The following is a 17,362-nucleotide window of genomic DNA, read 5'->3' on the forward strand; positions in this document are numbered from 1 at the left end:
CTTAAAAAAGTTAATTATTCCCACAGCAGGCATGATCGGACGAAGGCCATTCTTATAATATGATTAAGTTGTCTCACCGACGAGCCTCGTAAAGGTGGACAATTTCAGAATCCAATCTCGAAAGATATTCAATCGTATGTGACTTTTTTATTGGTAAAGGTCTTCAAGGCACAAAAATTACTTGAAACATCGAACCCTCCACTCAGTTGCCGAGCGTTCACATACATTGATAAACATGTTTCAATAAATAAACGAGAATATCGGTCGGAGACCGAAGACTTATCGATCGAAAGTTAGGGGATTCCCAAAACAGCGCTCTTACGCAATAGTGACACCATGTGTCCCATCACTAATTAATTAATAAATCGCTAATTATACGAAATAATTCATCGAAAATCAATAGGCTTCTGATCCGAGCTATGATGAATGCACATGCAAAATTTGGAGCAGATTCAACCTTGCTTTCGTGAGATATCGCGTGCATCTAACAGACAGACAGACAAATACCTACCAACATACTTACTGATCTTAAGATCGATGGGTAAAAATTCACCCAGACCTTTGGCGGCAAAAAAACATGGCGGCGATTCGAAATTTTCAAGATTCAATAATTTACTATTCGAAATGCCCAGTTCTAATCCTCTCACCGGGATAAATACGAGAATATGGTTGAACGATCTGATCTACCGAGAAATCCCTCATCGCCAATAACTCACTAGAAAGAAGATTCCTATATTTGTCTGAATTCTATTGTAAAAATATGTCACCCAGACAGTTGGCGGCAAAAAAAAACACAAGATGGCAGCAATTCAAAATTTTCGTCTGGACAGATTCGAATCCACTATTCGATTGAAATGCCCAGTACTAATCTTCTCATCGGTGTAAATACGAAAATGTGGTTGAACGATCTGATTTACTCAGAAATCCCTCATTTACAAAGAGCAACTAATTTTTTCACAACGTAAAGTTTATTAGATGAAAATACACAAATAACGATCGGCAGCAACAAAGTAACAAGAGGGCAAGGAGTTGATATTGCCTAGCAGGGGACATATCTAGGGTGTGGCAGCCATGGCTTGGACATGGGTCAAAAACGCCAAAAAATCTCAATAAAATAATTTTAAATCGTAAATAATTTAAAACTCGTGTTTTGGTGCTCCCGAAGTATGCGAACCAAGACAATTTTCCTTATTTTAGTCCTATTATCAGTTCGAAGACTAGCCAAGAGCCTTCTGCAGTATTTATATCTAAAATTATGGCCTAACCTTAACCTAGTACACATATTACATTCCGATGTCCGCCATCTTGGTTTGCATACTTCGGGAGCCCCCGTGTTTTTACTTAAATAATAATGTACCGAGATGTTAATTCAACAACATTCGTTGAAAATTGTTAGTCAATGACCTGGGGGGCGCATCGCCATGGGTGCCATTTTACATAGATACGCCACTGTTGCCTAGACTAGACGGCCTAAAAAACTGAATCTGAGCCTAAGAGCTGAAAAAAGCAAAAAGTCAACATCGGCTCTAACAAGTCTAGAATATAACGGTTAGGAGATAAACAACTTTGAAACTTCCAGAATGGTTGGACTTATCAATGGCCATAAAGTATAAGTGGTCACACTATCGCCCTCTATCGGTAAAAGTTACAAACTTGAACAATTTAAAAGAAGGTGTTTGATGAGGTTTTTGTTGGCCTAATCTTTATGATTCAAACTATATGGCAATTGTTAGTTTAGCTCATTTTAAATCCAAGTATAAAAAATAATACCAACTTAGATAAAACAAAATAATTAATTTAACGAGGGAATAATTTCATTTTTCCATGAAATTTGGATTCCTGGCCATCTCATCTGTAGACAGCTCTCGATTACTGAGTCCGAAGTTCGGTTCCCACTCTCCTGCCAATCAACTATAACCGCCGCCCCTTCGTGGAACAAAACCTGTAATGATTGGTTGATAATTTTAGAGGCGTGGCTGAGTGAGCCAATGGGTAAATCAGCTAAAGAAAGGTATCCTGATTATTAAAACCCTATCTGGACAAACAAAATTCGAAGCTTGCTATAAGATTGAGCTGATTTAGGATTTCCCCTCCCCAGATGAATAAAAAATTTAGGGTCTAGCGAAGTAAACGCTGTACAACTCTTTAAAATAACGCCAAACAGAAATGTGATGTAAAATTTTTAAGTTTTTTAAAAGAAAGTCTGTCTGACACCAAATGTAAAATACTTTACAGACTCGTTGTTCAGTTAAAATAAAATCCACTCAATTTTCAACTAAGTAGGTATATCTCATGTCAAAAAGCGTTCCGTACGAGACAGACTTTTATTTGAAAAGAAAATAATAAAAATTTGGGCTGTATTTTAACATCACATTTTTTTTTGGCGTTATTTTAGCAGCCCCAGCATTAGTTTTCACATTTCAAACCCAAATTACAATTCCCATCATAGATGTGAAACAGTAACTGAATGATAAGCAATGGTTTGCTATTTGTTCGGATCGCCCTGTCATCTCCCCAAAATAATTCTTACCATCCTATTTATTCTCAAATCCCCCTAAAAAAAATCCCTATATACTCTCAAACCCATTTGTTATTGCCAATTAAGGTCTGTGGTTCGCTAAATAATTTTTCCATCTTATCAGCTTCACTTTTGTACTATACTGTAGGGATACTCAATTGGCGGACCGTGGTCTGAAACGGACCTTTTGAGTAATTGATTCGGACCGCGCATAATTCCTTATTTTAGATCAGAGCCCCACTTTTTGAAGTTTCCTTTTATAAAATGACATTTATAGTTTTGAATATATATGAAAAGAACTATAACATCATAATAAGAAATTTTCATTAGCTAATATTCATTAGCCGGTCGAGGAAGTGTGCGTTTAAGGGTGTCGAAATATAATTTCTGGAAAAAACAGACCCAAATATTTTTGAAGTTTTGTTGCGGATCTTTGGGGTAAATAGTTGAGTAGCCCTGCTATATTGCATCATCAAATCCAATCCTTCCCAAAAATCACGCTCCCAGACACGACTTACTTTACTATCTTGTGAAGACTGTGTTAATCCATTATAATGAAGAACCAGAAATGAATCAGGGACCGACTTCTTGTCCTGTAAATTTTTTTATGCAAAATCAATATGAAACAGAGATTCATCAATATACAGAGTGACTATAAAGTTAAAATATAAAAAACTAATAATTTTTTTGATTTGTAGGGAGACTTTATTGGTGCAGTATTCCGGCCAAGTAATTTCGGACATTTTTGCAGAAGTATGGGCTCCTAGAAAAAAAGACTGCTGATAGAAGGGTAGGAAGGGACCATCAATATGCCTATATTCATTGAGACATTATATATGGCTATATGGATAAAAATCTCTAATACAAATCTAGTATTTCACTTTGTGACGACTTAAAAAACTTAAAAATTCAAAACAGATTTGTGATATTTTTCAGATTCAGGCAAAATTTCCTGTCAGACAAAAAACTTACATCGTCTGCAAAAAATTCATTTAAAAATTTTGACTGTAAAATAACACCGAGTTCTTCTGGGTCCAGTTTCTCTTGAATTATTTTAACACTGAAAACAAAGATTGGTATTATTATGAGTGAGAGAGCATGATTAAATTTCATATTTATCCCGGGGGAAAGAGGAAACCCAGTGAGACGGCTCTATCATATGGCGAACCACGGCCTCTCGTCTTGTTACCAGTCCAGGTCGGGTATGGGATTAGTTAGCAAGGTATTTGTTTTCATATCCATGGATTTGATGGTATAGGAAGCCGTAAGAACAAACATACGGCAACAAGTAAGTGCAGCAATCTTATTGAATATAACTATCCCCCCATGGAATTCATGGTGGCAACTGACTCGGACGACCTCCCCAAAGGTGTATTGTTGCTTCCCAGTCATATACCGAAAACATCTGTTTATTTGTAATGTATGTATGTATGTATATATTGTTTTCTTGGTTTACCAAAACGAAATAAACTCTCTCTCAATTCAATCCTGTGAACCAACGCAGGGTAATCAGAGGAGCGGAGGCGAGCGTATTTCTAATGTTTGCCTGATGCGCCACATAAAGACTAATATACTTACTATTCGGGTTCTGCAACTAAGTCTAATCTGGTCATGACATCGGGCAGTAAGACAGCAGCTATGAAGCCGTTATCTAAATATGAAAGAGTCAGCGTTATTGCCAGTATAGATTTACAGAAAATTTTATCTAAACATTTTAAAAAAAGGTGTGGCTGATGAAGGATTCACGCCCTTTTCAGGGTTTTATTTCTGAATGATCAGAAGTAAAGGATATTTTTCTCCAAGCCAAGTTGCAGGTGGCCACGGATGCCAAGATCTACACGCACTCACTCGAAAGTAAATGAAACTCCTCTCTGAGCAAGGGTTACAAGTAACCACAGAACGAGAATAGCGGTCGGAGACCGAAGACTTATCGATCGAAAGTTAGGGAATCCCCCAAAACAGAAACTGGGGTTTCGATTCAACCACTCTTACTCCGCGGTACCCATCAGTAATTAATTAATAACTTGCTAATTATACGGCATAATTCATCCAAAATCAATAGGCTTCTGGTCCGAGATATGATGAATGCACATGCAAAATTTGCAGCAGATACAACCTCGCTTTCGTGAGATATCGCGTGTATCTAACAGACAAACAAATACCTATCAACATACTTACCGATAAAAATCGATAAGTAAAAAGCTAGTGAAATAGGATTATAGTTGTGCATTACGTGCATTGACTCGAAGGTAATAGTGACTCATCTCCGAGTGAAGTTACCACTGCAGTTCAAAAAGCCACTAAAAATACCGAGTGACTGAATATTTATCATTATGACTGAAAAAGGGTGTGGTTAAGTATGCGTGACACACCCATTTTCAGGGTCATATTCTTGAAAAAATTTCCTGGCAACTTTCAAAGTGTTCATATAATTAAAAACACAACTGCAAAATCAATAATTTTGCAAAATGATGAAATGTATGCTTTTTGCTAAATAGTAAAATATTGCCAGAAAGTTAATAAGCCTATTTCTCCAATCTTGTAAGCTCTATCATTGTGACAGGGAAATGGGCGTGGTTAACAAGGAGACACACCTACCTTCAGGGTCATATTCCTGGAAAACCTTCATGGCGACTTCGTAAGGTGATTCCTGTGCTACTAAAGCAGTTTCTAACGTAAATAGCAGCGTTAGATGCGTCTCGCTCCCAATAATCCATATTGGGTATCTGAAATGAAAAAAAAATATTTTCTTTAAGACAGGATTATCCAGTACAGGGTGGTTGACGGCTCCGCGGGTCACAAAATTATTCTTGCATTGTCTGCGGGCCACAATAGTGCCAAGGATAGGTAAACAGTGCAATACAAAACAAGCACTTTTATTGTGCAAACATATAGTTATCAGACATAGCCATCCAAAGCTAATAGAATCCGCATTCGATTTTTAGTTTTCTATGATGCCTATATTGTAAGCATATATTCCCGATCAAAGAGATGGAAAGCCAGATAATAATTTAGACTTCCAAACACCTCATTCGACTTCGCTAGTTGCTTCAGCTAGCCATAACACTAGTCAATTTAGTGACATTAGTGATGTAATAATATGTCGAAAGATTTTTCTGATTAATTTTATTATAAAACAACACAAAATGTGATTTTTTGATTACTCTCCGAATGTGACGCGGGCCACAGATAATGAAGTGGCGGGTCACATGTGGCCCGAGGGCCTGGGTTTGGACCACCCTCATCTAGTGGTTTGAATCTTTTCCCTAACTTTGATTACCCACAGGTCTGCAGGGGATAGTTATGTGCGAGAGAGTTGAACTAGACGATGTTAATTTAGTCCTGAATCTCATTTTATATTTTTAAAATTACTTACTTTGGTCGCTTCAATGATTCTCCAACAGAGCAGTATCTGAATTTTTCAAGTAACGTTAGAAATCCAATGTCACATTGGCAAGGTATTCCTCTTAATTCTGAGAAAAGACGAGAAATAGAGAACATAGGATTTACATATTTATCCCGGGGGAGAGGAAAGGCGATAAGTTGTCTCTATCATATGTCGAATCACGGCCTCTCGTCCAGTTACCAGTCCATGTCAGGTATGGGATTAGTTATCCAGTTGTTGTTTTTCGGAAGCACCTCACTCATGCCAACTCTCTCTCTCCCCACAGTGTTGCCTGAACAATACAGGGCTTTTTTGAAAACGACTGCATGAAAAATGTTGAATAAAAATAAAACAACTTACGTAAGCCGGATATATACTTTATCCCGTCCCAGACGTTTGAAACAGCTTCTCCACAAATCATTAGGTTGATGAGGTTTTGGCTGAAATTATAAAGTGTGAATCAAGGAACATATATCCTCGATTATAACCCAAGTTAAAAAAATTAGATTACATATCCCTTGTTCAAATCCCATACCCCCACCTCAACCCAGGATGTAATAAATTGGGTATAGGCCAGTGTTCTTCAACCTTTTATATTGTGGTATACCTTTTACAAATTTTCAAGAACTTTGTATACCTTGCAAATACCAATGTTCATTTAAAGCTTAAATGAACATTAAATTTTAAGCACAGATTGTAGAAAACTCAAACTGACGATACTGCAACATCACCATGCAATCTAATGGGCTACTGTCTGCAAACTGTATAGTAAATGGTTTCAATTTGGCTGACGGCCGTAGCGTCAATGGGAATAGTGTTCAACTTGAATCAAACGGCGTGCATGTCAGCCGAAATCATCAACACCAGACATGTGCCTGCATTAACTAGAATAGATAAATTGTAACATTGTGCTCAAGTCAGTTCCTTAAATAAATGACATTTTATTTTTCACGTGCGCCATGCTTGCATTGTTGTCTCCAATTGATTACTATATTATTGAATATATTAGAGTTTAGAATCCCTGACTTAGGCTGTACACCCTTTGTATACCCTTTATCAGATGTATACCATACTTATGGTTCGGTATACACTTGGGTATACCGTACACTTGGTTGAAGAGCACTGGTACAGGCAATAAATATCCTTACAAATATTAGCAGCTCCATATCTGCATGAAAATGGCCACATTCGAAGCAAAAGGCATAAAAACCGTCATAGACCTACCTTCCATGTCCGTGTATCGAGTCAATCAAACAAACATCCTGACTGTCCATCTCATTCCGTATATTCTCTATTCCCTGACATGAGAAGATAATAAGATTAGTAAAACAATTATGGGTGTCAATAGGGAGGTCCCAAGTGCTGGTAGTAGCGTGGGCCAGGCTTGGGTGGCATTAGGTCACCATTTATCTAATACTCAAGATCAGGGGTCACCAAACTACGGCCCACGGGCCAGATCCGGCCCGTGGCGTCCTTTCTTCTGGCCCGCAATAACACATAAAAACTGGCTATTTTTTTTCTAGGGGATGTTTCCACAAGCATCGGTTTCCTTGTTCCTTTGGTAACATTGGCCAATCAGCAAGATGCAAAAAGTGACATAACAATAGACCCTTTCGCATCTGCTCAGACTTTGGTCACTCGGAAAGATTTTCAGTCGTGGTTAAAAACAAGACTTCGTTTTTTTGCAATTTTGAATGCTATTCGTTAGTTTTTGATCGTGATTATTAAGTATGAATCCAATTAGTCAATAATCATTTGCCTTCTTGGAAATAGCTTTGATAAAATAGGCTAGGTCTAAATAAAATGATTCCAACTCATCTAATCTAAAAATAAACGCTCACCCTGGTTAAAATAACTGAGTATAAAAATGACAAAACTCCGTATTTTTGTGTTAACTTCTCATATTTTGAAGACAAACTTGAAATCAAATCTTCTGTTGAAGAACATGTGTGAAGCCTGCAAGTAGAATTGAAATTTGTCACATTTTTGAAGCACGCGGCATTCAACGTAGATAAGCCGGCGCTCCAGAAGTATGTGTACCAATATGGAGGTAACTAATTTTGTTTAACTACATTACATCAAGTTGTGTAAAGGGACTGAAACCTATGTGCATATTCACTTGGATAACACAGACAGTTCCTGAACTCATAATAGAACTAAAATAAAGAAAATCGGAATAAAATTAAGCCCTAAGTCTAATCTGGTCCACATACTACGTTACGGTGTCCGCCATCTTGGTTCACATACTTTCGGAAGTACACATTTTGAAACATTCTTCGTTTCAGTTTACTCACAATAACCGTCAGTTTCATATACATAATGCAAAATAGTGAATATGCAGGGAGCTGGCTGACTCTGATGACCATATCCCCACACGTATCACAGAGTGGAGGTTTGAAAAATTTGAACAAATGTATTCTTACCTTAATCTTGAATGTTTTGAAAATTGTTCTATTTCTTCATGATTAGCAGAGTCACAGTGTTCTAAAGTTGGAAATAATAGGGTATGGACTTGTACTATTAAAAGTATTAATTACCTTCTAAAAATCATGGACTATTGTTAAATACTATTGTTATGGATATTATGTTAAAACCCCAATGCCCATTACGTCAGTCAAAGTGTAATGAAATTGGGTAGGCTGAACAAAGAATTGAAATGGATTCGAAAACTCTGATCTTAAAAAATTATATTAACTACTAGTGGCTGCTGTCCAAAGGTGTCTTTAATGTGAGGTATCAAGAAACTTCGTAAAAAAATGACACTTATTGAGAGCAGAGCTGTGAAGCGTGGGATCCTAAATTGTTCACTTTAACAGAAAATGCCTTACAACGTCCTCAGTTTAGCCAGGTATTCAATTGGTACAAAGATGTGCGCGTACTGAAAAGACAAACTGGAGTCAATTTTAAGGTAGCTTAGAGTTTGAAGATGTAAATTCAGTCAGACTCGAGAGTCGAGACCCCAGTTTCACAAAATAAAATAACTACTAACCTGGTTCATCTGGCGTTGTCCTATCTTTATTAAAAGTTACTAAAGTTATCGTTTTATTTTCTTGTGACGAGGAGGAACGTTCCAACATTTCACGAAGGGTTCGTAAAAATACTTCTTTTCTTTGTTCATCTGAAAAAATGAAGCAATACAGAGATAGAGACATAAAAGCGTCTGTCTGATGAGCGCGAGGTTAAATCGGTCTGTAAAAAAGCCCGTCTCGAAACACAATTTTCAAATTATGCTGAATTAATGGCAAATGATAGGCCAGGATAAATCATTGATTTGAGAAGGTACAAAAGACTTCTAGGAGAGAAACGGTTGAGTAAACTATAATAGACAAATGTCGCCTGGGGCATGGCCAGGAATTATTAAAAGGGGATCACTCAAATTTCGACTTGCCTAGTTCAGGGTGGTCCAAATCCAGGCCCGCTGGCTACATGTGGCCCGCCGCTTCATTATCTGTGGCCCGCGTCACATTCGGAAGGTAATCAAAAAATCGCATTTTGTGTTGTTTCGTAATAAAATTATTCAGAAAAATCTGTTGACATATTGTTATTTGTTACATCATCTTTTTGATCAGGAATATATGCTAACAATATAGGCATCATAGAAAACTAAAAATCGAATGCAGATTCTATTAACCGGGGATGGTTATGTCTGATAACTATGTGTTTGCACAGTATAAGTGTTTGTTTTGTATTGCACTTTTTACCTATTCTTGGCACTATTGTGGCCCGCGAACAATGCGGAAAAAATGTGTGGCCCTCGGAGCCGACAACCTTGGACCACCCTGGCCTAGTTAGACAGTAAAAACTAGCTGGCCAGGGACCAGAAAACATGGGTTTTCAGGAATCTTGAGGGTCTGAAACGAGTTTTAAGCTATGAATAATTGCTACCAAGGATTGAGAAAAAAAAACTGTTTTTTTCACATTTCACAATTCACAAGAGGGGAGGATTAGCATCCCAACTGTCCAAGCATGAAAAGGCTAACCTTGTAAATTCCTCCAGTCACAATTATTGACTTCAGGTAAATCCTCGTTATTCTCTGGAGCATTGAAGATCAAATTTTTAACGAAGTACGCTTGCACAGGTACAATAACTGCACAAGGTCCTCCGTGTCTTTGTGTCAACGCACAACGCTCATCTGGGCTCCATTCAAAACCTTGAAAACAAAACATCAATGAATTCATATCCAGGTCACAGATGCTTCTGGCTTGGTTACCTTAAAGCGTATATATAATACAAGCGAGGCAACGCTCAGACAATGGACGCCATCTTGTGCCTATTGTTCTCAGCCATATAACACGGCGCCTTATGGGAAGTTCTCACACAATTATTGAAACATACCTATTATTTTCATATTTTAGATTGAAAGATTTTGAAGGTCGCGTTTTGAAGTAGAAGCTTAGGCGAACATGATGATATACTTTCATGTTTGCCAAATTTCATTTATAGTACATTAAATTGTCTTTAAATACAAGTATGCCTGTTTCGAGTTGCTTCCGAAGTAAGTTGGCCATTCTCATCGTCATAATTGACCATTTGACAATGGTGTTCTTTGTGATGTCACAGATGGACAGTTGTATTTGTTCGTCGAAATTACCTCGGGACCCAACTTCGCTTCAATGGCCCTTTCTATTTTCGGGTCAACATTTTCTCGCCTGTCAAGCTCCATAATGCCCGCCTGCTCAGCTCTGAGCTGCGCTAGAAGACCAAATGACATTGTAGGATTGTTGCGTTGGCATTATACTCTGTCAAATCGGCGTATCACAATAAAAGTTTCCAAAAAGATGACCAAAAATGGTTCTACGTTGTGTTTGTGGCCAAATTCAACGCATTAGATAGTTTTTTATTTTGAATTGTGTTATATATTTAGGTAGCATATAGCTTAAAAGTTCAAAATCAATCCTTCGGCTTTATTCTAGCCCTTATAACAGCTGACTTATTGAATTCGGTACAACAACACGACGAAAATTTCCCATAAGACTCCATTGTTTCGCGTTTTCCCAATATGGCACAAGATGGCGACCATGAACCTGTTTAACATTATGCAAGTTGGTTGCCGGCCCTTGGGTTAACTCACTCTGGATCCCTTGATCATTGACTGAAAATTTTGTAAGATATTTTGTACGATATCATTTAAGTAAAAATATGAGTTGGCAATATGAGTTGTCCTATGGCACGAACCATGGCTGCCATACCCTAGATACGCTCTGGGTCAATTAAAAAAAGAGCCTTAATTAGTGACTGTCAAGATCCAAAATTGCAAAATAATAATGCGATGATGAGATACTTTTGTTCACCAAATTTCACCACAAACCATAATTTAACAACGCACACCTCTGGTTTGGGCTCCATTCGTATAAATTTTAGTTCAAGACGATTTATCCGGAATGCAGTATTCGAGTCACCATTTATCAAAGACTTAAAGTGGCTCAGTCATCTAAATGAAATAACTTAAGATCATCATATAGTGTTTATCTGTATATAATACCTAGCCTGAATTTTAAAATTGTTTTTTGATATAAGCCCTCCCGTTAAATCAAGACCTAGTCGATAGCGCGAATTTAATTTTTTACTTGGTCAATATCAAGAAATCTCTCTTACATGTTTTAAGTGATTGGTCATTTTTAAATAATCTATGTTTATCAGTTTATTTGTAAATGGATATCGATTTTCATATTTTGTTCATTTGAAAATCTCGTAAATCTCTTCTTTGTAATTTTGTTTCTGATAAATGAAAATAAAACACATCCCCAAAAAAAGCCCGGTGTTTTTTTTTGAAATAAAATTGAAATAAGACACTGTCTTATTTTCGGAGAAACACAGTACTTCGTTGTACAAAATATTCAGAAGACTAACGACAGACACACATGACAAAAATGCAGAAAGATCGCCAAAACTTCAATTGAGGTGCAAAACATGAGATATAAATAAGAGTAGGCTACTGCATGGGCAACCTCACCTTGTGCCAAAAAACACGAGATAACTCTCTAATCGGTTTAAACTTGTGATAATACATGATTATATGTGAAATTATATTCGTAGAATTGTGGCGAATAAAATGCAATCATAGAGCCGAGCATAACCCAGGATAAAGTTGAAATATACATAAATACATGCTATCCCACAAGTCCGGATATGGGAATAGTTGGCAAGTTATTTGTTTCAGATGTATGAACTTGATGGTGGAATAAACCGTAAACGACCAGACGTTATGTGAACCACCCTGCGGCAGCGAAGAGTCCAGTAACCTCGAACATAATTATCCCACATGGAATTTGAAGCGTATTAATCATGCTTCAAGCTCGTTGCACTAAGTTAATTTATATTTTCTATTTGTTAGTTCATCCTCCACTCTGCAACTGTTTGGCTTACGTTGTTCAATTGTCATGATAAACCAATGCTGAACAAAATTTAAAAAAAGGATTCTGTTTCAGTGTTTTGAGATAGGCGTCATGTTATTGCTACGAGCTTACAGTAAATACAAAGAGCAGAAGTATGAGAATGCTCACCTTGAGACCACCGTTTTATTATTGCTTCAGAAATATTTTCTCCCCAAACCAAAGACAATAAATCTTTTTTTAGCTCATCTGTAGGTTCCATCGTTTCATTTCTTTCGAAAAAATCTTCGATAAATCCCAAAATTTCAAACCTGAAAGCGGCAAAGATGAAAATTTGTAATTTACGATGAATGCAACTCAACCGTGACATCTATATTTTGACCTTTGCAGGAGTGGCTATTTTTAATTACTAAAAACCAAATTTAAAGCCAAACATCTTGCTTTTATGGACTTTAAAAAAAACAATATTTTTATTTCTAAAAATGTTCATTACTGTGTAATGTATTCCGTTGTCGCCACTGTTATTATAAGTGTTCATTGAGGCTTCAAATTGAGTAGATGCCATAAAATTTATAACATGTCACAAAAATAGTACTTTGCTGCCTTTTCCAATTTCAGATCTCATTCTTGTATTTCTTCGCTTTGTTGACGGTTTTTAGTTGGTTTGTGTCAGAAATTGACGATGAGCTACCAGCTTTATCGAAATACAACTTTGGGGAACAGCTTGCAAGAGTCTTTGGATGAATTAATACAGGTTTGTGTCATGATAACTATTTTGCAATATCTAATTTTTTTCTGTTTTTTATTCTGTTATTTAGGAAAAAAAAAGGAAACCAAAGACTCAATAAAGTTAATTATTATTTTGTTACTGACAACCACCTGTTTACTGAGCATGTGCACTCAACTTATATGATTAGACTGTCTTATCTTTTTTCTTTCTCGGGATAAATATGTAAAACCTATGTTTGAGTGAGAGAGAGGAAAATTGTTTCATCAACTAGAAAATACGCATTGCAACAATAAAAAATATACAAATACACATGTTTATAGTAGGCTATATACTGGGGGGAGAGATACAACCATATGGTCATCAGAGTCGGCTCTCTCGAAGCGGTTGATGGCTTCCTGCCATCTAACAGTTAAACTGGTTAATCATTCCCATATCTGTATATTGTCTTGGGATGCTTACTAATCTTGAGGCTCTAGTTTGTCATATGATTAAACCTCATAGGCTTTCTTTCCCCAAAATAAATAAGAAAACCCTAACATCTCCCTATTTTTCTCATATCAAGTCAATTTTTATTTTTGCAGAGTCAGCAAATCACGCCACAACTTGCACTCAGAGTTTTACTTGAATTTGATAAAGCGATCAACAATGCTTTAGCAGCCAGAGTTAAAACTAGAGTGCAATTTAAGGTAACTATTTTGTGTCTTTTTAAATTATATTAAAAGCAATTGATTTTGGAATTGCAAGAAAATTATGATGATTTTATTGGCTCTCTGTTATTATTTTTAGAAATGACTTGAAGGCCTTTTGAGCACAATGGGGGATTTATTTATTCAAATTGAATATAATTACCTTTCAATCTATTTGGTGTGATCAAAATTCAGTTATCGAAGTCAAACATTTTTTACCATAGTATTCTATTGAAGAGATGTGGGGACACCCAGGAGAGGGGGTGCACGTCCCTGTGGTTGTGTGGGTGTGAATCAATTTAAAAATTTTGGGCTAGTGAACATGTAACACTTCTTCTTGACAAAACCTTCCATCTTATAATCTGTATGTTTTGAACCTTTCTAAGGTTTTGTTTGCTCTCCTGATTTCATAATCAGTTTTTATTTATTTATTTTTATCAATCATTTTATTGTTATGCTGATTATGGAGTCAAAATAAACTTATGCCTCAAAGCTCTTTTTAAATACTATGTAATACCAGGGAGATTTGAACTTTTGGGCACAATGTAGGCTTCAAATATTCAAATTGATCTGTTTGAAGTGACCTAAACTTCAAAAGTTTTTACTGTAGTATTCTAGTGGAGAGATGTCGGGACGGCCAGGATAGGGCTGCATGTCTCTACGCACTCAAAGCCTTTTTTAAATACTATTCCAATTTCAGGGAGATCTGAACACATACAGATTCTGCGATAATGTGTGGACGTTTGTGGTGAAGAATGTTGAATTCAGGAATTCTGTTTATACAATCAAATGCGATAAAGTTAAAATTGTAGCTTGCGATGGAAGAAGTAAGTCTTAGAGTGCAGCATGTTGTAATTAATTTTTGAGGGGTTTCCCCCTCTCATTCACTCTGCAGACTTGTTATGCGTAGTGAGGAAAGGATGAGGAGATCCAAAAAAGCGAAGGAAGGGATTTGGCAAAAATTGTTGGGTTTTGAGAACCACTGTAAGCAAATTCAAAATTGATATTGCAAGTCTAGCGTAATTAGGCTCCTCACTACCATATAACCCAATTTATTACATTTCTGGTAATCTTCCTGTGGGCCACAGTTGATCTTGCAATGATATGTTGACTCTTTTATCCAATTTAATGGTGGTAAAGCATTTTCTGTATCATTTCATGCATAGCAATTTTTCGGAGCTTGTAACGCATTTTTTCGGTCTAGCTCAGGGTGGTCCAAACCCAGGCCCGCGGGCCACATGTGGCCCGATGCTTCATTATCTGTGGCCCGCGACACATTCGGAGAGTCATCAAAAAATCCCATTTCGTGTTGTTTCGTCATAAAATTAATCAGAAAAATCTTTTGACATATTGTCATCACTAATGTCATTAAATAGTTTTATGGCTAGCTGGGGAAACTAGCGAAGTTGAATGATATGCTTGGCAGTCTAAATTGTTATCTGGCTTACTAACTTTTTGGTCGGGAATATATGCTAACAATATAGGCATCATAGAAAACTGAAAATAGAATGCAGATTCTATTAGCCTAGAATGGCTATGCCTGATAACTATGTGTTTGCACAATAAAAGGGTTTGTTTTGTATTACACTGTTTACTTATTCTTGGCACTATTGTGGCCCGCGAACAATGCAAAAATAATTTTTTGGCCCGCGGAGCCGACAACCTTGGACCACCCTGGTCTAGCTTATCAATTAGAAATTTCAAACTTCTCCCTCTCCATCTGAATATTTCTGGCTTTGCTAAGCCCCTGGCCATAGCACCAAACTTGCAATAATAAGTTGACACTTTTAACCAATGAGATCCCTAGTTATCAAGGCGGGCTTACTTCAGACAACCACTACTCTATGAAATCTAACTCACAATATTTCTCATTTCTAGACGTTTCTACAAAACCAGATGACTGAGAAATCTGCAAATATACACTTATTAGGTGGACTTTAATGAAATATATGATTTGATGGACATTATTGCAATGATATATTTGATTATTCTGCCATAATTTTTTTTCTATTTGTGGCTACTGATACGCACAGAGCTTCTATTTTAGATTTAATACTGCTCACTCCCGTTTTTTCTGTTAAGATGTTACAGGGAGTTGAATTTGAGCAGTTGACGTCGAACGGTATGACCAAAATGCCTTCATTCAATTTCAAAAACAATTATTATCAAAATTTAATTTCAGAAACAATGATATTATATATCGTCCATGACCTTTTTTCTATAGTCAGCCACTGAGCTTCTATTCTCAATATTGCTTTTGCCAAGGAGATCAATTTGAGCAATTGAAGTCTAACATTATGATTGCTTTCATTTTTAAAACGGTAAAAATAAAAAACTGTAAGCAGCAGGGACTGTGAAGTCGGGAAATTTACGTTTGACCTACTTTGGTCTGTAAAATATTTTGACTCCAACATCCTGATTTTGGAATGCTGGTCCGTTGTTCTTTAGTCCAGTGTTTCCTGGGTTGCTTGTTTTTTCAACAAAACCTAAAAGTTACAAATTTCGATTCTGGTAAACTTTATTTTTTATTTGGCATTGAAGTGTTGCTCAATAGTAATTGTGTATGTGGAAAAGTACGTGCGTTGCGTAAAAACTTGGCATATCTTGTTTTGCTCAAGTGCAGCCACGCCACGATTTCCAAAACAAGTGCAGCTTTCCTACTTTGCGGCGGGAAATAAATATTGTTTTGTATTAGTAATTAAATTTGCGGCCATGAAGGCACTACATGCTATTTAGTATTTGAGTATATATATCCTTGGGTTGCAAGATTTTACGAAATTGCCGTACTTTTTGAAAAAGTTTGGGTCACTTGAAAAAAAATTGGGAACAACTGTTTCAGTTTACCTTATTTTGAGATGACACTTATAGCTTTTTACTAAGGAGACTTGAAATTACTTTTTTGTATATCATGGTCTTAAAAGCGAAATTGAAAAAAAAAGGATTTAATCTTTGTGTGAGGCGTATGAAGTATTAAGGTTAAGGAATAGATGGTTAGGAGCTGGAATCACTAAAATTTCTGGTAGCTCTGGCTCTAGTTTCAGCTAACATTGTAAGCTTGGCTTCACCAAAAATGTCACAGGTCCTCCGACCTGGTTATGAAGCAGGGCTGGATGGTTCCATTACATTTGAACCCACGACAATTGCACCTGCATACTATTGCACCTATGGAATTTTTTTTTGTTTTACGGATATTTGAACCCATGCAAACCCTAGTCTGTGGGTTTTAGCATCCGCATATAGATTGAACCTGCGGATATACACATGGGTTCAAATGTACGGTCACCGGGCTGGATTACCCATTATACAGACAGAATAAGCATGCGATTAGGGCACCAAGGAAAACGGGGCACAACAGAATTTCCATCGACAATTTTTAATGGTGCTTTCGTGCTAAATGAAATAATTAGAGTTGGTCCTATGACACAGACCTCCATATTGACATGGTTTAAATTGAATTTTGCCTTCTTTTCGGCCCTGGTTCCAGGATTGAGTAAAGGGTGCTCCCGAAGTATGCGAACCAAGATGGCAGACATCGGAACGTAACATGTGTACTAAGTTAGGGTTAGGCGATAATTTTTTTCCAATTTTCCTTATTTTAGTCCTATTATCAGTTCGAAGACTAGCCAAGAGCCTTCCGTAGTATTTATACCTAAAATTATGGCCTAACCCTAACCTAGTATACATATTACATTCCGATGTCCGCCATCTTG

The 17,362-nt window shown here is 36.8% G+C and overlaps 2 protein-coding genes across 2 annotated transcripts; one reads left to right on the forward strand and one right to left on the reverse strand.

The window, feature by feature from the left end:
- Nucleotides 1-949: 949 nt before the first annotated feature.
- LOC120332450 (ubiquitin carboxyl-terminal hydrolase MINDY-3-like) lies at nt 950-12,599 on the reverse strand. The gene is made up of 13 exons (XM_039399697.2): nt 12,408-12,599; nt 9,884-10,054; nt 8,893-9,021; nt 8,327-8,387; nt 7,745-7,859; nt 7,128-7,201; nt 6,264-6,343; nt 5,895-5,991; nt 5,117-5,244; nt 4,097-4,169; nt 3,491-3,578; nt 3,037-3,111; nt 950-1,942 (listed from the first exon to the last, which is right to left on the reverse strand). The coding sequence occupies exons 1-13, from the start codon at nt 12,496-12,498 to the stop codon at nt 1,793-1,795; spliced, it is 1,332 nt and encodes a 443-aa protein (XP_039255631.2). The 5' UTR covers nt 12,499-12,599; the 3' UTR covers nt 950-1,792.
- Nucleotides 12,600-12,829: 230 nt separating this feature from the next.
- Nucleotides 12,830-16,432, forward strand: LOC120328242 (transcription initiation factor IIA subunit 2-like). Its single transcript, XM_039394681.2, has 4 exons — nt 12,830-12,990; nt 13,548-13,652; nt 14,353-14,479; nt 15,531-16,432. The coding sequence occupies exons 1-4, from the start codon at nt 12,919-12,921 to the stop codon at nt 15,554-15,556; spliced, it is 330 nt and encodes a 109-aa protein (XP_039250615.1). The 5' UTR covers nt 12,830-12,918; the 3' UTR covers nt 15,557-16,432.
- Nucleotides 16,433-17,362: the final 930 nt, after the last annotated feature.

This window comes from Styela clava, chromosome 13 (assembly GCF_964204865.1).
Source record: "Styela clava chromosome 13, kaStyClav1.hap1.2, whole genome shotgun sequence".
Taxonomy (NCBI): Eukaryota; Metazoa; Chordata; class Ascidiacea; order Stolidobranchia; family Styelidae; genus Styela; species Styela clava.